The following is a 17595-nucleotide window of genomic DNA, read 5'->3' as shown; positions in this document are numbered from 1 at the left end:
ATCCATTTTCTTCTGCTTATCCAATTCAGGGTGATGGGGGTGGTTGGAGCCTATTATAGCTGCCATATGGTGAGCAGAGAGAGCAGGGTACAGCCTGGACAGGTCACCAGGGCTAACACAGACAGCCACACACACACACCTGTGGGCAATTTAGAATCACCAGTTAACCTAACCCTACTAATTGCTAGAGATGGCACGATACCACTTTTTTATGTCCGATACCGATACCGATATCATAAATTTGGATATCTGCCGATACCGATATGAATCCGATATAGTGTTTTTTAATCAACAAAACTGTTTTTTAAAATATCTTGCTGCATTTTGCAAGTCTGCAAGTTCATACTCAAGTTTAAAACAACAACTACACTAAAGCTATTCTGTTATACCTGTATACAAAAAAAATATTTCATAGTTCAGCAATACTGATCAATCTAATAAACTTAAACCTACACCATCCTCCCTATTCTGGTATTTTAAAGAGTACTTAGCGTAAATATTAAGCAACCTAACTAATAGGGTTCCAACTCCCAGCAACAACAAAAATAAATAAATAAAAAATAGGGAACCACCCCTCACGCGCCACCTCATGATGCTTAATCGACGTAATCAACCTTAATTTGATGCAGTGTGAAAAAAAAAATGCACAGAAATCAATTATTTTTCAAGAAATATTAAATAGATTCAACATCTTTCTTCAACAAAATTGCAGACTGCACAGATGGTACCTTCCCAAAGGAAAAAGTACTATAGCTTACTAGGGTATATATATTAGACTTAATAGTCACTATATACAGTAATGGACTTCTATTTATTTTGCATCAAATTAAAACTTTGTGTGTCAGATAATTATTTATTAAAAGCTAGACATTTTAAATGAGAATAAGAAAGAAAAGTATGTCTTTGTGCCCCCTTTTCCCAGTTAATGCCCTATCGGCCCCCCTGGTTAAACTTTGCTAGATCCGCCCCTGCACAGTTACCAGCGTCAGCTACGTAGAAAAGGATCCTGGTGTAGAAAGTAATATTAAATAAATTCTAACAACAGCTTATCAAGCTTAAACGTGCTGCTGTTGTTCAGCCGCTGGTTTCCTCTTTCTGGTGCAAAGTGGGCCAAAAACAAAGAAGAGAGACGGAGTCGCGACAGAAAAGCCGATCAGCTGATCATTTAAGCAGTTTCACGATTGAAGTAGCAGCCGGAGAGCGAGAGGCAGTCGCTCGTTAAGCTTAACGCAGGAATGCTTTACAAACATTCAGAGATGGACTTACACACTTGCTTTACTTCTCTCGGGGATAACTTTGCCGGAGATGAAATGCCAGGTTGCTAGCGAAGCTCCAAATGCTATCCAGACCACCGACAGGTCCCGCATGCCACAGCCACTCTATCACGTGAGGCATACTGCTCTGACGTGCTAACGTTCTGAGGTGAGTTACGGCGTGTTGCAAGTTTTGTGAGGTGCTTTCGTGATATTTAATGGATCGGATTACATTTTTTATTTTTCTCCGATATCCGATCCAGTCATTTAGGTCAGTATCGGACCGCTACCGATACGTAATATCGGATCGGTCCATCTCTACTAATTGCATGTCTGTGGACTGTGGGAGGAAGCCAGAGAGAATCCATGCAGACACAGGGAGATGATACAAATAGATGGCAGATTTAAAAACCCGAGTTCTCCCCTGTTCTTTTTCTTTCCCCCCACAAAAGAGATGTCATCAAAGTGTTTTTCTTTTTCATGACATGTTCAGTGTCCTGAAGAATTAGAATCACAGCAAAATACCTAGCTTTAACTATCTCGTTTCTTCTAATCAGATGTACCATGTTGTGCTACCAAATCTTTATGTAACAGATGAACACACCATCACACTTGATTACTCCTATAATAGACCTGCATCAAAAGCTTTAATGGATGTACAATTTACATAAGCAATGTTCTGCCTACTTATTACTGATGTACATAACGTTATATGAGATCAGTCTTAAAATAGATATGCATGTAATGCAGATGGAGGCAAGTGTTATATTCCCAACTTACTTTACCAGCTGGGACTATGTTTTCTTTATTTATGATTAAGTAAAAACCAGACATGTTAGAGATGCTGAGGAAATCTGAAGACTAGATGATTGGTTATTAGACTGAGCAGCTCCCTTTTTCTGTGATCAGAGTTGCTATACGAATATTGCTGCTAAGTAGAAAACAGACATATTTAGGAGACTCTCAATATCAAGAGCGTTCTTTAATTATTCATTGTGGGTGTGTAGTTTTCCGTATACTTAAAAAGAATAACTGTACACCCTCCTGTGTGTATGTTTATCTATCTGTTATTGGGACAGACATAAACTGTTTTTCAGTTTAAATGTGAAGCAATTTTAAAATATTACCTCCACCGAAATATGCCCCATTAATTTAATTTCATACATATGAAAGAAGAGCGTGACACTCAGCGGCTCACCCAGCCTTTTTATTAACATGTAAAAGCTATGTTTTATTCAGTGATGTTGAATAACAGCCCATCAAAGCACAGGGAACATTTACTCACAAATGGGAAAACCACTCCACTACCCACAAAAAATAAATAAATAAATTTTTAAAAAATCAAGCGCTCAGCCAGACAAGAACTTCAAATTACTTCCATTAGTCTCGTATATCTGACAAGCGCTGCCTGCTTATGGGGTCTGTTTGAAGACGCAAATTCACTTCTATGCTGAGCCAGACATTTTTGTGGGGTGAAAAAAAAAAAAAAGGATTTCTAACCAGGCCAGTATTCGTCTGAAAATTAACACTGTTTGAGGCCCCAATTGCACATTAATTGCTGTTTATGTCATCTCAATATAGTGCATGGAGAATAGAAATAATATTTCAAGCCTAGTTTTCATTCTGTGTTAGAAATACAGATTTTTAATTGGCTACTGTGGACGCAGACTTGGCAAAGAAAGTTTTGTTTCTTTCCCATTAAAACAACTGCCCTTATTCAATCACATCATTGTTTTTATTGTCGGATTGTCATCATGTTCTTGCTTTTCTAGAAATGCAAGACAGGTGTTTCCGATTCTTTTGCGAACTGTTAACGCCAAAGTCAGCTGTTTTTTGTTTTGTTTTTGTGTTTGTTTTGTTTTTGGTACTTGGAGTAGAAAAGCAATCCAAATGATTTGCTTATGATATACACTATAGAGCTGTGTTGCTTGATAGCAAATGTTAGTATTGTTCTTCTTTTGATCCACAGCTCTTGTACCCAAATGAGCTTCATTCTCTAATGTCAGTTTTGTCTGAACAAAATGTACTCGTATCCCGAGAGTATCTGCCTTGGGGATCTGAGTCACACTTGCCATCTTTCCATGTTCACCCTCTATGGAGCAGTTAGGGACTTTACACCCTATTACATCACATGTCGAGGTCGTAGTTGTATCTGAATTTTCATCCTTTTACACATTCATAGATTATAACAAAATGCTAAATTATCGTGCTCCCACGGCGCTGACTTTTTTCTCACAGACGGCTGCTGCAAGATTTCCCAGAGGACTCTTACTGTGTAGGATCCACGAAAGGATAAATGGCTCAGACATTATGCAAAACAACAACAAAAAAGCCCCAAAACTTTCATTTGCTTCAATCATCATTAGCAGTATTTTGTATCCTATCTTTTTTCCCCTCCCTAAGCTCTGAAACCTGAGAAATAATCACTGGACATGTAATATGCTTTCACCATTAGTCACATTATTTCTATTTAATGATCTTTTTCAGTGCTGCGCAGCTCATTTAAATTCATTAGAAGCTTTCTTCTTTTCATTTCCTCATTAAATTTCAAGAGATGATGCATTACATAGCTGTGATACCCATCAACATCCAGCTTGAGTCAAAAAACAGCTTAAGTGTCACTAAGTCTACATCGGGCGGTATTCTTGTTTGTTTATCACTTAGCCATTGCAGTTAGCTCATTTTTTTTTTGTGCACTGCAGAAAAATCCTTCAATGTCAACTTGAAGCCAGGCGCTTCACTTTCACCTTCACACTTACTTTTTCAAATATTTTGGTGTAATAATGTGTTTTGTGACACTCCGTGGCCTCCAGAGGTTTCAGTGTTTGTAAGAAATGCGCAATACTAAAAAACCTTGCACGAAGAAAAGAAGAGGGGAGTGGAAGGAAGGTGAGCTGCTGCTGAATGTATTGGAAGACAGGATGCAGTTGTCAGTGGCGAATCCATTTGCAAACTTTATGTCCATGTGTATTTCACTGAGATGTATATTCTTGCCATTTTAACATGATGGAGGCTCTAGATTGAAGGTGCTAGAGGTTGTCCAGAATGAAATCTATTCATCATCCAGGGACAATTCAGGGAGCTTCTCTTCATAATTTAAATATTGACTGTGTACTGTGGGAAATGGTGTATGTCTCCATTTATATAGTGATATTATCCTGTCTGTGTCTTGTTCACAAGCACACACTGGTGGCAGGAATCTACCAGGCACGGTGCTTTCCTGACCACTGCGACCAATTAGGAGTTTAGCCTCTTGTCCAAGGTCACTTTGACAGGTGGACAGAAGGAGCTTGGGATTGAACCGTTATACCACATCCACCTAAGTGGAAATCTTCAGTTCTGGCAAAAGGGCTCGTATACTGTGGCTACAGCAAATATCCACATCACATTTCATGTAAATTAGGGCAGAGGTCATTTTGGCACCGTGTTGAATATTCATGCCAGATCCTGCTGATGTTAGTGCTGGTGGTGTGACACAGACATATGTGCCTATAACTTGTTCATCTATACAACTAAAGAGGATAATGAAGGCTGTGAATATGACATTGGGATTTCAAAGCTTGTTTTTTTTCCACAGAATGTTTAGTGCATATCATTGCATGTTCATTTAAGTGCTAATTAACAAAAGTTAGAACGGATGCAATGTCAGCCTTGGGTATTTCACAATGTTTTACTGATATTATGGAGAAACATTTCTTGCATATTAGTATATTCTCATGGAATTCATGAGCAGCTTTTTAAGACTCGGGAGTGGCCTAGAGCTGGAGTCTGGTTGGTTAGAGCTTCGGGAAGATCATTGTACCTCGTTCACTTCCTTTGCCACAATTTCCCTCGCTGATTCAGTCTTGCAGTTCTACAACTTTTAGGTGACAGTCTAACAATTAAGCTACCGCCGCCCAAAATGTCCTTAAGCAGTGTCACTTTGAAAATGCATCTGTCCTACTTTCCAGAAGCTAAAATTAGAGGGAAATGTGCATTTGCTACCCGTTTGAAGTTAAAAAAAGAAAAAAAAAAAGAAAAACTTATTTCCTTTTTCCTATTAGATCCCTCGTGGAGGACGACGACGCTCACATGAAAGTTGCTCTGGGCTATGGTGATATGGGCATCTCTGCTCACCTTCAGGCATCAAAGACTGGAAACACTCGATTTTTCACAAGCAACACGCACAGCTCAGTGGTTCTTCAGGTGAGAGTGCAGAAACATAGAGAAAACAAAGTGTAGAGTCAAATATCACCTTCGTCTGATAATAACATTAATGTTTGGCCTTACCATTTCTTTGGCGATCTCGTGAGTAGTTTCTATAGCTCTGCTCACAGGTGTTTGCAGATTGCAGGCCAGCAAGATGTTGAATATTTGTTTTAATTGGATTTCTTTGAAGATTAAAAACTGTTAACATTGCGGTATCACACAACATAAGGGAATTGATACCATGGATTCCTGGGCACAGTTTAATATCTCGTCTCGTGTTTCAGTAATAATCCAAAACAGTTGGGATTTGGTGTCTATGTAATTTGATGTAAGGGGTGAGCGCAACCTGATTTACTGTTGATGAAAAATATAACAAAAGCTCACTCATCTTGTACATACACAACCCCCCCCCCCCCAAAAAAAAAAAAAAAGTCAGGAAGCTGCATAAATGTTACAGTTGGTGGCAGCTTTGGCATGTCACCGCTGATTGGTGCAAAGTGAAGATCAGCCTAAAGTTGTGCAAGTGAGTGCTGGCATCATGCTGTTTGCTGCAACAGCAATAACTGTCCTTCGTCATCGGCTCTCACTGAAAATGAATGGCCGTTGGCTGCTTTTGCAGCTCATTAATCTTTTGCTGCCACAGCACAGTAAGGGAATGCTAATGATTTTTCTAGCCTGATGTGATCGTACACCCTGATTATAGAATCTGTTAGTCTCAATTAGGTGGTGCATTTGGAAGCATCCACCAAAAAACCCGCCCACTGATTATTGCAGGGGTTGTGAGTCGGTATGTGTTATACAGGTTTTTTTTTTTTTTTTGCTTAATTCAATTTCGTTTTATTAAATAGCGCCAAATCACAGTAACTGTCGCCTCAAGGCGGTTTTTGGCTTGCACATTCTTAGTGCAACCCGCCATAACCATAATCAGAAGTGGTAGTCAGCTGGTAGGTTGTGAAATCAGGCGTTGGGTGAATAAGTGCAATATCCACTTATGAATTAAAGTGTGTTCGCCCATGTTTAGTGTAGGTAGTGCCTTTTAGCTGTAACTTTGCATCAGGTTTCTATGCCAACAAGAGAAAAAAATCCCTGTAATTCTAAACATGTCACTTTGAACCAGTTGTGCGTAAGAAAGCCAAGAAAATATGAAGGCAACAATCAAGTCGGTCAGCTCCAGCTCAAGACTAGAGTGCTGTCACGTATCATTTCAGGTCCATGAGCTCATGTCTGACAGGCCGTTGCTGACGGCATTTTGTTTTTATCCTCACTGAACCATACAAGTTCATTGTGTTGAGCCCTAAAGCAGTGACTGCTTTTTCCTTTTTTGGCAGCAGCCGTATTTGAAAGTTTTAGTATTGATGTTTTTCATCAGGCTTTGTCTAAGCCGAGATCTTCTTCTTGGGAGTAAAATCAGAGCTGTTCAGGTGCTCTAAGCTCAGGGTCAGCAACAAACATCTCTCTCTTTCATGTTTTTTTTTTTTTTTTTTTTCCTCTTTAAGGGATTTGACCAGCTGAGGATAGAGGGATTGCTCTGTGATGTCACATTGGTGGCTGGCGACTGTGATGAAGCTTTTCCTGTGCACCGTGCAATGATGGCCTCCTCCTCCGACTATTTCAAAGCCATGTTCACAGGTTGGTCTACAAGCCCTTACTCCAGCCAAACCACGATGTAGAATTTTGTGATATTTGTGACAGTGGCACAGGCATTTAAGTACTCTATATCTCTGTATTTTCCACTAAATTGCTTTCTTTTCATGAGGATTTCTGTTTCTACACAGTGGCAGTCATGTTGCTAGAATTTTGCATTGTGAATAAATTACTCAAATTGACCTTGTGCCCTCATCCCTCCAGTACTGAGCATATATTCATATTATAAAACCAGCTTGTTTGAGCCATTGTTATGCATTCATGTTCATGGTCATTTGTGCTGGCAATGAATATAAATGACCTACTTGCCTGTTTCATCTCCTTTGTGCACTGTATGCAGAGACAGAAGAACCTTGAGCTCTTTTTAAGTACATAGAGAGTGTTTGTGTGGTATTTTCAGGAATAACAGACTGCAAAAAATTTTCTTCGTTCACTTTCGGATAACAAAGATATCTGGGTAATTAAACTGAAAGCTTTTAATCTGACGCAGGGAAAACGAGTAGCACAGATGTTGTCAGAGAACGCAACCTTACTGCACTGAATTTATCTTGTATTAACCCGTAGGTGTTTACTTTCATGACTCAAGCTTTGATGGGCAACTTGTCATCAAGTAACATTACGTTCTATATGATGAGCAGTGCACATGAATTTCTTTTTCTTTGTTTGGTCCAGATTAGCTTGCGAAATATAACGGAACAGAGGAAAGCTTTTTGTTTTGTCTTATTTTACTAATGAGTTAGCTTAGGGCTGTGCGATATGACCAAAATCTCATATCCCGATATAAGAATTCTATTGTCTGATAACGATATAAATCACAAAAATGTAACATTTTCTGTAAATTCTGTGAATCTCGGGCAGCTCGACTTGCAGAAAGTGTTTCCAGCTGCGGGTCATGTAGCTGGAGTCTATACAAACTATACATTTTTAGACATAAGTTGTAAAGGCCGCCGTTTTTTTTTTGTGAGTATTTATTACACGGTGTGCTGCGGGGGAAAACCTGTTCTAACGGTTGAGTCCAAGGTTTATTTTTTAGCACCTGGCGGCTCTTTTTTTAATTCTCATCCGTAAATAATCTGCTCTTTCACGTGATTCAGTTTATTTTGAAAAGTCTCAACAGGATCTTGAGCTTTATTGTGAAAGATTTATGTGGAACATAAACAAGCAGACACGTGAAGGTGTTACCGTCGCTGTTGCTAAAATAAATGCATAAAAACAGGCGCTTGTCCATCTGTAGTGTGGTTGTGTGGTTATATAAAATATAAGAGAAAGAGAGAACTTTTAAGAAATTAATATAGCCACTACAGTGACCATCAAAACGATGAAAAAATATTGCCGTAAACAGTTTATTTTGCGACACCACGAAACAAACGATAGCGTAAAATGAAACGATAGATGTTTTTAAATCGTCATCCGATATATATTGTTATATCGAACAGCCTTAAGTTAGCTTATTAGTGAAAAGGGAATGCTCTGAGTGTAAATGTTGAACAAAAGTGCTCCCTTATGCTTACTATTCTTGGTGACATAAGTCATTTGACTGTAAAAACATTGGTATTGACATTTGCATCTACGTGACGTGTGCATATATTAGCTTTTATTCTTTTGAATAAAAAAAACTATCTGAGTTGAACCATATAAAGATACTATATGTTCAGTTAGTTTCTTCTTTCCCTTACTCTCCTCTGGTGCAGGTGGAATGAAAGAACAGGATTTAATGTGTATCAAGCTGCATGGAGTAAACCGAATAGGCCTCAAGAAGATTATTGACTTTATCTACACGGCAAAGTTGTCACTCAACATGGAGAATCTGCAAGACACACTTGAGGCAGCCAGCTTCTTACAAATCCTTCCAGTGCTGGACTTTTGCAAGGTCTTTCTCATCTCTGGGGTAAGGAAATTCTCACAAAAGTTGTGTTTTTACAGCTATCCTGCAGCTTTTAAGTTAGCTTATTGTCTGAATTAACTGGATATAAAATTTGAAACTTTTTTTCATAAACATTGTGTCATTTTAAACAAATTCCATCTAATCCACAAGTACAAGCTGCAATAGTTGCACACTCTTACTATTTGCACATCCTCTACAGAGAAAATAGCAAAGTAGAGTATGACAAGAGGGCCACCTCAATGCCAACCACATATATTCAATTTGTGTAATGTACTTGGATATTTATGATTTCAAAATATTGTATCTATTAGAGCTGTTTTGTTATATTTTCTAACTTTGTAATTTAATTTAATTTAATATATTTTAGTTTAGTTACTATTCTTGGTGTCTTTGACTGTGACCACATCATTTCATCAGGGATTAAAAAAGTATCTTGATTCTGAATATTTTGGATTTGAACTGGTGGGAAAGTTGTGAGAGCATGCCTGTGAGACAGGGTAAGAGCAAAAAACCAAAGACTTATTTTAAATGAAGAAAAAGTACGTTTGAAGAACAATTTTGTTTACGGGTTGTGCTTGTTGTACAGAGTCAAGAGAAATCAGCTTTTAATTATAATTTCAACTGTTAATATGTCTGCCTGCTTTCATTAGCTAAAGTTATCATGCAGTGACTATTAATGCTGACAGCAAAGTGTTTAAAAATGTATGTACTTGTTTTTTCTTTAATGCAGTGCATCAATCTGTTTTTACTGATAAATTTATCAAGGTGTATTAAAGCTGGTTTTCTTGCCAACTGTCTGAAAACCCACGTTTTTTAAATTTAAAGTGATATAAAATGGACAAAAGCAGCAGAGTCAGTTGACATCTGCTGTGTGTTAAATTGCTAAAGCACTGATTCTTTGTAATGAGACTTCTTTCCCTTGAGCTGAGAATTAGTCAATATCATAGCATATTCTTTCATTTATGTTTCATTCACTGGGACTTGAAACTAGCAAAAGGCCCGTAAATTCACAGAGCAAGGGACTGAGGACATTTTTCCATAGATTTCTATACAACTAAAGGAATGACCAATTGTAGGCCAAGAGTTTGTTTTACTTTCCAAGGGCTGTAAGCTACATCCATCCTTTTCTTTTCACGCTTACTTGCAGCTTTCCAAGATTTTTTACTTGTTTTTTTTTTCTGTCAAGGTTTCTCTGGACAACTGTGTAGAAGTGGGACGCATTGCCAACACATACAACCTCACAGAGGTGGATAAATACGTCAACAATTTCATCCTGAAGAACTTTCCCTCATTGCTGGGCACGGGGGAGTTTGTCAAGCTACCATTTGAACGCTTGGCTTTTGTACTGTCCAGTAACAGCTTAAAACACTGCACTGAGTTGGACCTGTTCAAGGCGGCTTGCCGCTGGCTACGCTTTGAAGACAGCCGTATGGACTATGCCCCAAAGCTCATGAAGAACATCCGCTTTCCTCTCATGAACCCGCAGGATCTCATCAATCACGTGCAGACTGTGGACTTTATGCGTACGGACAACACCTGTGTCAACCTTCTCCTGGAAGCTAGCAACTACCAAATGATGCCCTACATGCAGCCAGTTATGCAGTCAGAACGGACAGCCATCCGCTCAGACAGTGCCCACCTGGTCACTCTGGGTGGTGTTCTGCGCCAGCAGCTTGTTGTGAGCAAGGAGCTGCGTCTCTTTGATGAGAGGGCTCACGAATGGAAGGCGCTGGCGCCCATGGACGCACCTCGTTACCAACACGGCATTGCGGTCATCGGCAACTTTCTCTATGTTGTGGGTGGCCAAAGCAACTACGACACCAAAGGCAAAACAGCAGTGGACACGGTGTTCCGATATGACCCTCGCTACAACAAATGGATCCAGGTGGCATGCCTTAATGAGAAACGTACCTTCTTCCACCTCAGTGCACTCAAGGGACACCTCTACGCTGTCGGTGGAAGGAATGCTGCAGGGGAGCTTGGTGAGTTTATTTCCCCCACTTGTTTGCTTTTGTTTCCTTTTAAGCAACAACAGGGGCCTTTAATTAATATTGTATGAGATTTTACACTTTTAATATGAGAGAGCAGTGTGAGAAAGAATGAGCGCTTTAATAAGGCTGCAAGCATACCGACGCCAAGTAATCAAGAGCCGTGCATACACATCATTTGCTGTTTCAACATGTCGCACACATAATGTGTGTGTAATTTAATAAAATTTAGAGGATGGGCACATTATCACAAACACCCTCCCAATCGAATGTAATCCATTACAAAAGCATTTCAGCACATGCAGAATCAATTTCAGTCATCGCAGCCTCAGAGAAGTGTCATGGTTTTTGATGAGGTGTTGTTTAGGGTGTCATAATATATCATGAATAAAATAAGTTTAGATTTTTTTCTCTCTCCGTGTAATAAATTGCAGTGCAATACAACAAAGCCACAGCCTACGCTGATGCAGTCTTAACAAAGTCACAGTGTTTCTATTTGTTCAGAGCTGTGGTAGGTACATAACATTGAACTGTAGGTGATGAGATACAGCTGAAGTTGGCACACAAACTGTGCCTGCAGGGAGGATTAAATAAAGAGGTGGATACATGTTGCCAGTGGCGTTTTCAGTGATTAAAAAGGGAAGAAAAAAAAAAAAAGCGGGTCATATCAGATCAACTTGTATCAGTAATCTGATGCTTTTACAAGCTTTTTGGTTCACATTTCATCCCTCTGGTGGAAAGACGAAAAGCCAACAGATGTATTTATACATTTATATCTAGTCTTTGTAATTTGGTTGTTGATGCTGAGTAACCAATCTGCAATCTCTGCACCAACTGTAGACCACAGAGAGGTGCCACCCAGTACTTAAATTCAGCTCTGTAGCTGCAGTGGACAGAGAGAGGCTACTGTGGAAGCAGTCTGGGTTATAATTAGACCAAAAAACACAGCACCAGTTCACTGTCAGTCTACACAGCTGCCTCTTCCTTCTTTACGTTTCACTGCCCTTTAACTGCATGCGGTTAGGCCTCCATGTTTTTCTGGATGTGCCCCTTTTATTATATTTGTTTGCTCTGGGTAGATCACGAGGGTGTGGTTTTTCTGTTACGTCAGAAATGCCTAGATTTTAAAAGAAAATCTTCACGACATAGAAACGAATATTTAGAATATACTTGCAGACCTGAGTGTTGCATGGATTTTAGTTTTGTGCTGCTTTTATATTTTCAAAAGGATGTAACAAAGATGCACGTACTTACTAATTCTAGTTCACCATGTTGTAAACCCTTTTATAGCTCTTGCACAATAACAGCTCAGTCTTTTAATATAAAAATAAGACTGCATCAGGCACCTATATATGCTTTAATTGAAAAAGAAGCAAAATGTACAGGTCTCGCTGTATGTCACCACAAGCTGCCAGTTTTTAAAATTATTATTCTATTTTCTATTTTCTATTTCTATTGTTGTGGTGAAGAACTTGTAGAAAGAAAAAAAATCCATGCTAATTACAAATGTGACCTTTCCAGCTTACAGAAGAAAATCATACATTGAATACATTTCAAGGTTTAAATGCAATTTATAATTTCTTTATTGAGAAGTTGCTTGTGATGAATTCCATTTTCAGCAACTTTGCAGTTTAGATACGGTCAGCACAACTGTGCTATTTCCATCAAGTTGGTGTGAGAGTTTGTATACTGCTGAAGGTCACTTTGATAATAGTCGTTGAGCAAGCAGACCTAGGTATCCACTGATTTCCTTGGTGAGACTTATCCAGCTGGTCCAGAGGTGACTCACAATCCTTGTGAGGGAACATTGGATTACCAGGATTTCTAAACTTATTGATGATACATTTAAATTTGTTCTGACTCATTTATGAAGAAACACAATGTGAGTGAACTAATAACACAATGGTTTAATCATTTACAGTGCAGGCTGGAAAAGACCGGCTCCTGAGCTGAGTAACTAACAGGAGCTCCTCTATAACCCCATATACTTCAGTGGCTTATGAGTCTTGTAAAATGAGGAGGAATTTTGAAGGACTGCACTAAACAAAAATCTTTATCTATTTCTATAATGATATGATTGAACAAAACTCACAAGCTTATACTATTCAGACTATAAAAGCTGTTGTGACGCTGATTTTCTTGTGAGCTTGGGTTTATTGTTTTCTCTCATCACCGAGCGTTCTCAAAGCTTCAGGGAATGCACTGCTGCCCTGGAAATTTCTTCATTGAAATTTAGCAGTGCGACAGACTGGCGACCTGTCCAGGGTGTACCCTGCCTCTCACCCTAAGACAGCTGGGATAGGCTCCAGCCCTCCAGCCCAGCCCCCCCCCCCCCCGCCACCCTGAAAAAGGATAAGCAGAAGCGAATGGATGGATGGATGGAAATTTTGAATTCATTCTTCCCTACACTATTGTAAGGCACCCAGGCCTCAGGTAGCAAAGCATCCCTGAATAATGATACCACCTCCACTATGCCTTACAGCTTTGGTGTTTGTTTCAGGAATGAAAAGAGTTTAAGCAGGTTGTAGAGATTCGTTTTGCAGGTAACGTTGGGCTCATTTCCACCGTTTCTATTGGGATGTACTCTGTATTTAAGTCTGTTTGTGCTTAACTGTCTCAGTTGTAATTTTTGCAGGTAGCTGCTTCTGGAAAGTGGAGCAACAGTCCTGATTGTTCAGAATTTTTCCTCACTCATGTCTTTAGAAATACCTGTGTAGCCTTTCCCAGCTCAGTGTACTCCTGTAGCACTCTTCTGAGGTTCTGTGAAAGTTCATTGAAGCATGTTTATGGGGATTGGCTCATCTACAACCTACATTTCCAGACTCCGTAATTGGAGCACCTCACTTCAAATACTTTCTTCAGCAAGTTCAATCCAGAAATGTCGAAAACTGGATCCCAGATATAGTGAACGCAGAAATGATGAAACAGATCAGCCACTGGTGAAACCCATTTTATTTGCCAGGAAGCCTGGAGCAAGTCAACAGGGGAATTATGGGACTGTAACCCATAATAAATGGAGAAATTCTGGTAATTCTTAGTAGTTCACAAATCTTTGTCATAAATGTTAACAAGCTCTAGTGAAATGGAAACGTGTGATTCTGCATTGTTAAACTGTGGTGTTTGATGTGAAGGTAAATCATTACCCTTCTCCATCAATGCAGTGATCATACATGTTGATGGACCCTGGCTGGCTGGCTGGTTTTGGGGTTCCCAGCCAGCAATTATCAGCCTGTGAGCATCTGATATGAACCCTAAGGTCCCCTTTCTGATTTCTCTGATATTTTATAGAACCATCAGACACCTTAAGATGAAAGCTCGAACAATCTCACTATTTCCTGCACAGTCAGTGCATTCAGAGCTGGTGGGGATGTGTACTCTCTATTTAAATCCTTGTTTTAGCTCCCACGCTGAGACCCTCCAAGGCCTCATTTGCTGCTGTTTGTCCTCCTTAGTTGTGTCTTGACCTACTTTCTACTAATACAGTCTTTTTTTTCTCTTTTTTTCATCTGTTTCTTCAAGCTACTGTGGAGTGCTACAACCCAAGGACAAATGAATGGACATACGTTGCCAAAATGAATGAGCCACATTATGGCCACGCTGGGACGGTGTACGGTGGTTATATGTATATTTCAGGTAAGTGGCTCCAGGGAGTTTTGAGTTTATTATCGGCTTAAATAAATAGAGATGTAATGTTGCATGACTGGGTAAGAGTTGTTTTTTTTAATTGCATGTTTTAAAGTTACAATAGCAATAAACTTTATTCTCTGAATGTGTTATAGAACTGCAAGGTGGGGTCACAATAGTATCTCATTTTAGACAAACCGTACATAGAGTTCTGGAGTTATATGTGAGTCAGGATTTTTCTGACAGCCTGTTAATGCTAGGTGTTTTTATCTTTCAAACTTCATATAAAGAAAGTGTCTTTCACACTTCCAGACTTTTGCAAATCTTTCCTCACACTTTATTCATCTATGCTGAGCATGCTTTTGGAGCCTGCGAGGGTTCAACACTTAGGGCAGATGGCGGACACTGAGAATTGGGCCTTCAGCCAGCCAGTACTTTCTCTTTAGGTGACACCTGGGCACTTGTTCACTTAATACGACGGAAAACAAATCCTGCAGTATGGAGATGAGCCCTAGTTTCTTAGTGTGACTAATCCAGAGAGGTGCTACAAAAGATGGGGAACGGTGGTGGTGGTGGAGGGGGATTGGGAAGGATGGAGCAAAGTAGAGGACTAGAGCCTGTGTAGGAGGTGTAACACAGAAGAGACTGTAATAATCCCTCCTGGCCATGGGTACTATGATCCATCTGCAACACATGAGCAAAAAAATTGTTTTATGCAAAAATATTTTAAAAAATAGATAATGGTTTTCAGCATTGTTTTTTTTTTTTTTTTTAATATATATATATAGAAGGGGAGATAGAAGTAACAATCAGAATGGAAATGGTGTTGGTATTTTGATCCTTTAATCCTCCTGAATATGAATACATTATGAACACCAACACTTACATAGTTGCATTAAACGCATATTGTACTTACAGTGCCACCTGGGAAACTTTAGCTAATGAAAATAAAATATTGAAATGCTCTCTAGCAGCAATATACTAGCAGCAGTATTAAACCAATTTACAGTCTGAGGTGTTGACCAGCTTGCATGCAGTTTTATTAGATCCAGCAGTGTGATCACTGTGCACACAAGCCGTGAATTCAATCCACAGACCTGCAAATGTTTGCCGGTGTTAGATGGTCCTACAGAAGGCACCTCACATTCTCTATCACATTGGTTCCAGTTATCTTTCATGTTTAGCTGGAAAAAATTGCCACATTAAAAGTACATGCAGCCCCTTTGATTTGATTTTTATATCACCGAACTCTGACGTGCTGGAAAGAGGCCAAAAGCTAAGGACTACCTCCACACATGAGTACTATCAGGGTTTATATAAACAATTTTTAATTAGTTAATATTTCACATTATCAGGGAGAAGAACTGGGGCATGTTTGGGATCACACAGATCACAAGATTTGGCAGACCTAATATTAGAGTGGAGCCGAGATGAAAGCCACACATTTTACTTTTTAATATAACTAAAGTGAAATGATGAATAACAAAACGGTCACGGCCTGAGCTAATCTGCTGGTAGCCAGCTGTATGAATCGCTTCGCCCCTGGCAGTACTTTCCACTTCGTAGCGTTTATTTCCACTTTTTGATAGTCTAATGGCTTATCCTTTGTGTGTGTGTGTGTGTACGTTTGTGTGTTGGTCTCATGCTTCAGAGATACAATCAATCACAGTTCAGCAGTCTTGTAAATTCTGCTATTGTAACAGCTGGCTGTGCACCTGTGACAGCTGAAAATATGTGTCAGGGAAAATGAACGCTTGCGTTACACGATCAAGCTGGTCAGGCAGTGGTCAGGCAGTTTTCTGAGTACAGCTGTGGGTTATAACACAACAGCGTGTTTTCAAGTGCCTTTAATGCCCACGGCACAGGTAAAAGAGCATTACCCATTAGTGCAGTTTTGTTCCGGCGAGTCCCTGCTGTAGCGTCCGCGGTCTCAGAGGTTACAGTCGCGCTGTGCAAGGTGACCCGAGCTAGAGTGCACTTCTGTGTCTAGCTGTCACAGTACATCAGGTCACATTCTCCGGCTGTGCTGCTGCGCTGTCTGAAGGTATTCTGTCAGCTGGATGAGCCTGACGAATGCACTCAGCCCACAGACCATCACGGCTCAAGTGGTGTGACAGAGTTCAGACACAAGCACTGAAAACGGCACAGAGCAACGCTGCTGCTGGTCCACATTCCTGTCGAGAGATTAAGACCCTTTGGTTTTACTATTACACTTTTTCCGAGTGTTCTGATGATTTGTGTGTGATTGTTGCTTCACTGACTGGGGATTTTTGAGGTTTTCACAACTCGCTAGTTGTCTGCTAATGGTGTTTTTATGTAAAGAAAAAAATGTTGATGTAAATCTCATGGTTGAGATTTTTATTTTTATTTTTTTTCCTCCATTAAAGATGATTATATTTGATCATTTTATATTTTAAAAATCTAAAGTACTCTCCGCTTTAATTCATCTATGCTGAACATGCATTTAATGTCAGTGAGAGCTGACAGTAATCTCAAATGGATATGGTTCTGTACTGCAAACCTTCTTTCTTCAGGTTACTTTGAAAAGTGAGAAGAGGGTAAAAATTGGAGCTCAAGATTTTTCATTTTCTTTCATCATCCCTTTCTAGCCTCTTTATTTTAATGTCAGTGTCTATTTATTTTAAACCGTCTCGCAGTAAAACTGATCAATATATGGACGTGCTTCCTTCAGATCAGGATATTTTCTGGTGTAAAAATCTGCTGGGCTGAATGTGCTTTTTGATTCTTAGCTTACATGTGTGTTTATATTTAATTTCTTTGCATTAATAGTGACATTTCTGCACTAAGCTTGTACTGGCCTGCAGAGTTGTTTGGATAAATTGAAATAGTTGAAAGTGGTCATTTGAAAGATGGTTAAGAAAGATTCCTTTTCATATTTTTTCTTATTTCTGACAGTCTGCTAGGTATTTGTATGTTTGAACTCGCTACATCATTTAAAAACACTGTCTTTCACACTTACAGATTTATGCTAATCATTCCTCACACCTTTGAT

General features: G+C 39.4%; 1 protein-coding gene across 4 annotated transcripts in view; it reads left to right on the top strand.

The window, feature by feature from the left end:
* The window catches only part of klhl13 (kelch-like family member 13), a 45285-nt gene that overhangs the window by 24470 nt on the left and 3220 nt on the right, over positions 1-17595 (top strand). For all 4 annotated transcript variants that reach the window (XM_004563957.3, XM_004563958.4, XM_012922694.4 and 1 more), the window contains 5 exons: positions 5297-5438; positions 6938-7070; positions 8777-8973; positions 10157-10952; positions 14478-14591. In XM_004563957.3, coding sequence (XP_004564014.1) covers positions 5297-5438; positions 6938-7070; positions 8777-8973; positions 10157-10952; positions 14478-14591 — 1382 coding nt within the window. The remainder of the gene's footprint in view (positions 1-5296; positions 5439-6937; positions 7071-8776; positions 8974-10156; positions 10953-14477; positions 14592-17595) is intronic.

Source organism: Maylandia zebra, linkage group LG10 (assembly GCF_041146795.1).
Source record: "Maylandia zebra isolate NMK-2024a linkage group LG10, Mzebra_GT3a, whole genome shotgun sequence".
In the NCBI taxonomy this organism is placed as follows: Eukaryota; Metazoa; Chordata; class Actinopteri; order Cichliformes; family Cichlidae; genus Maylandia; species Maylandia zebra.
The sequence above is the reverse complement of the archived record's forward strand: the minus strand, read 5'-3'. Positions and strand labels throughout refer to the sequence as shown.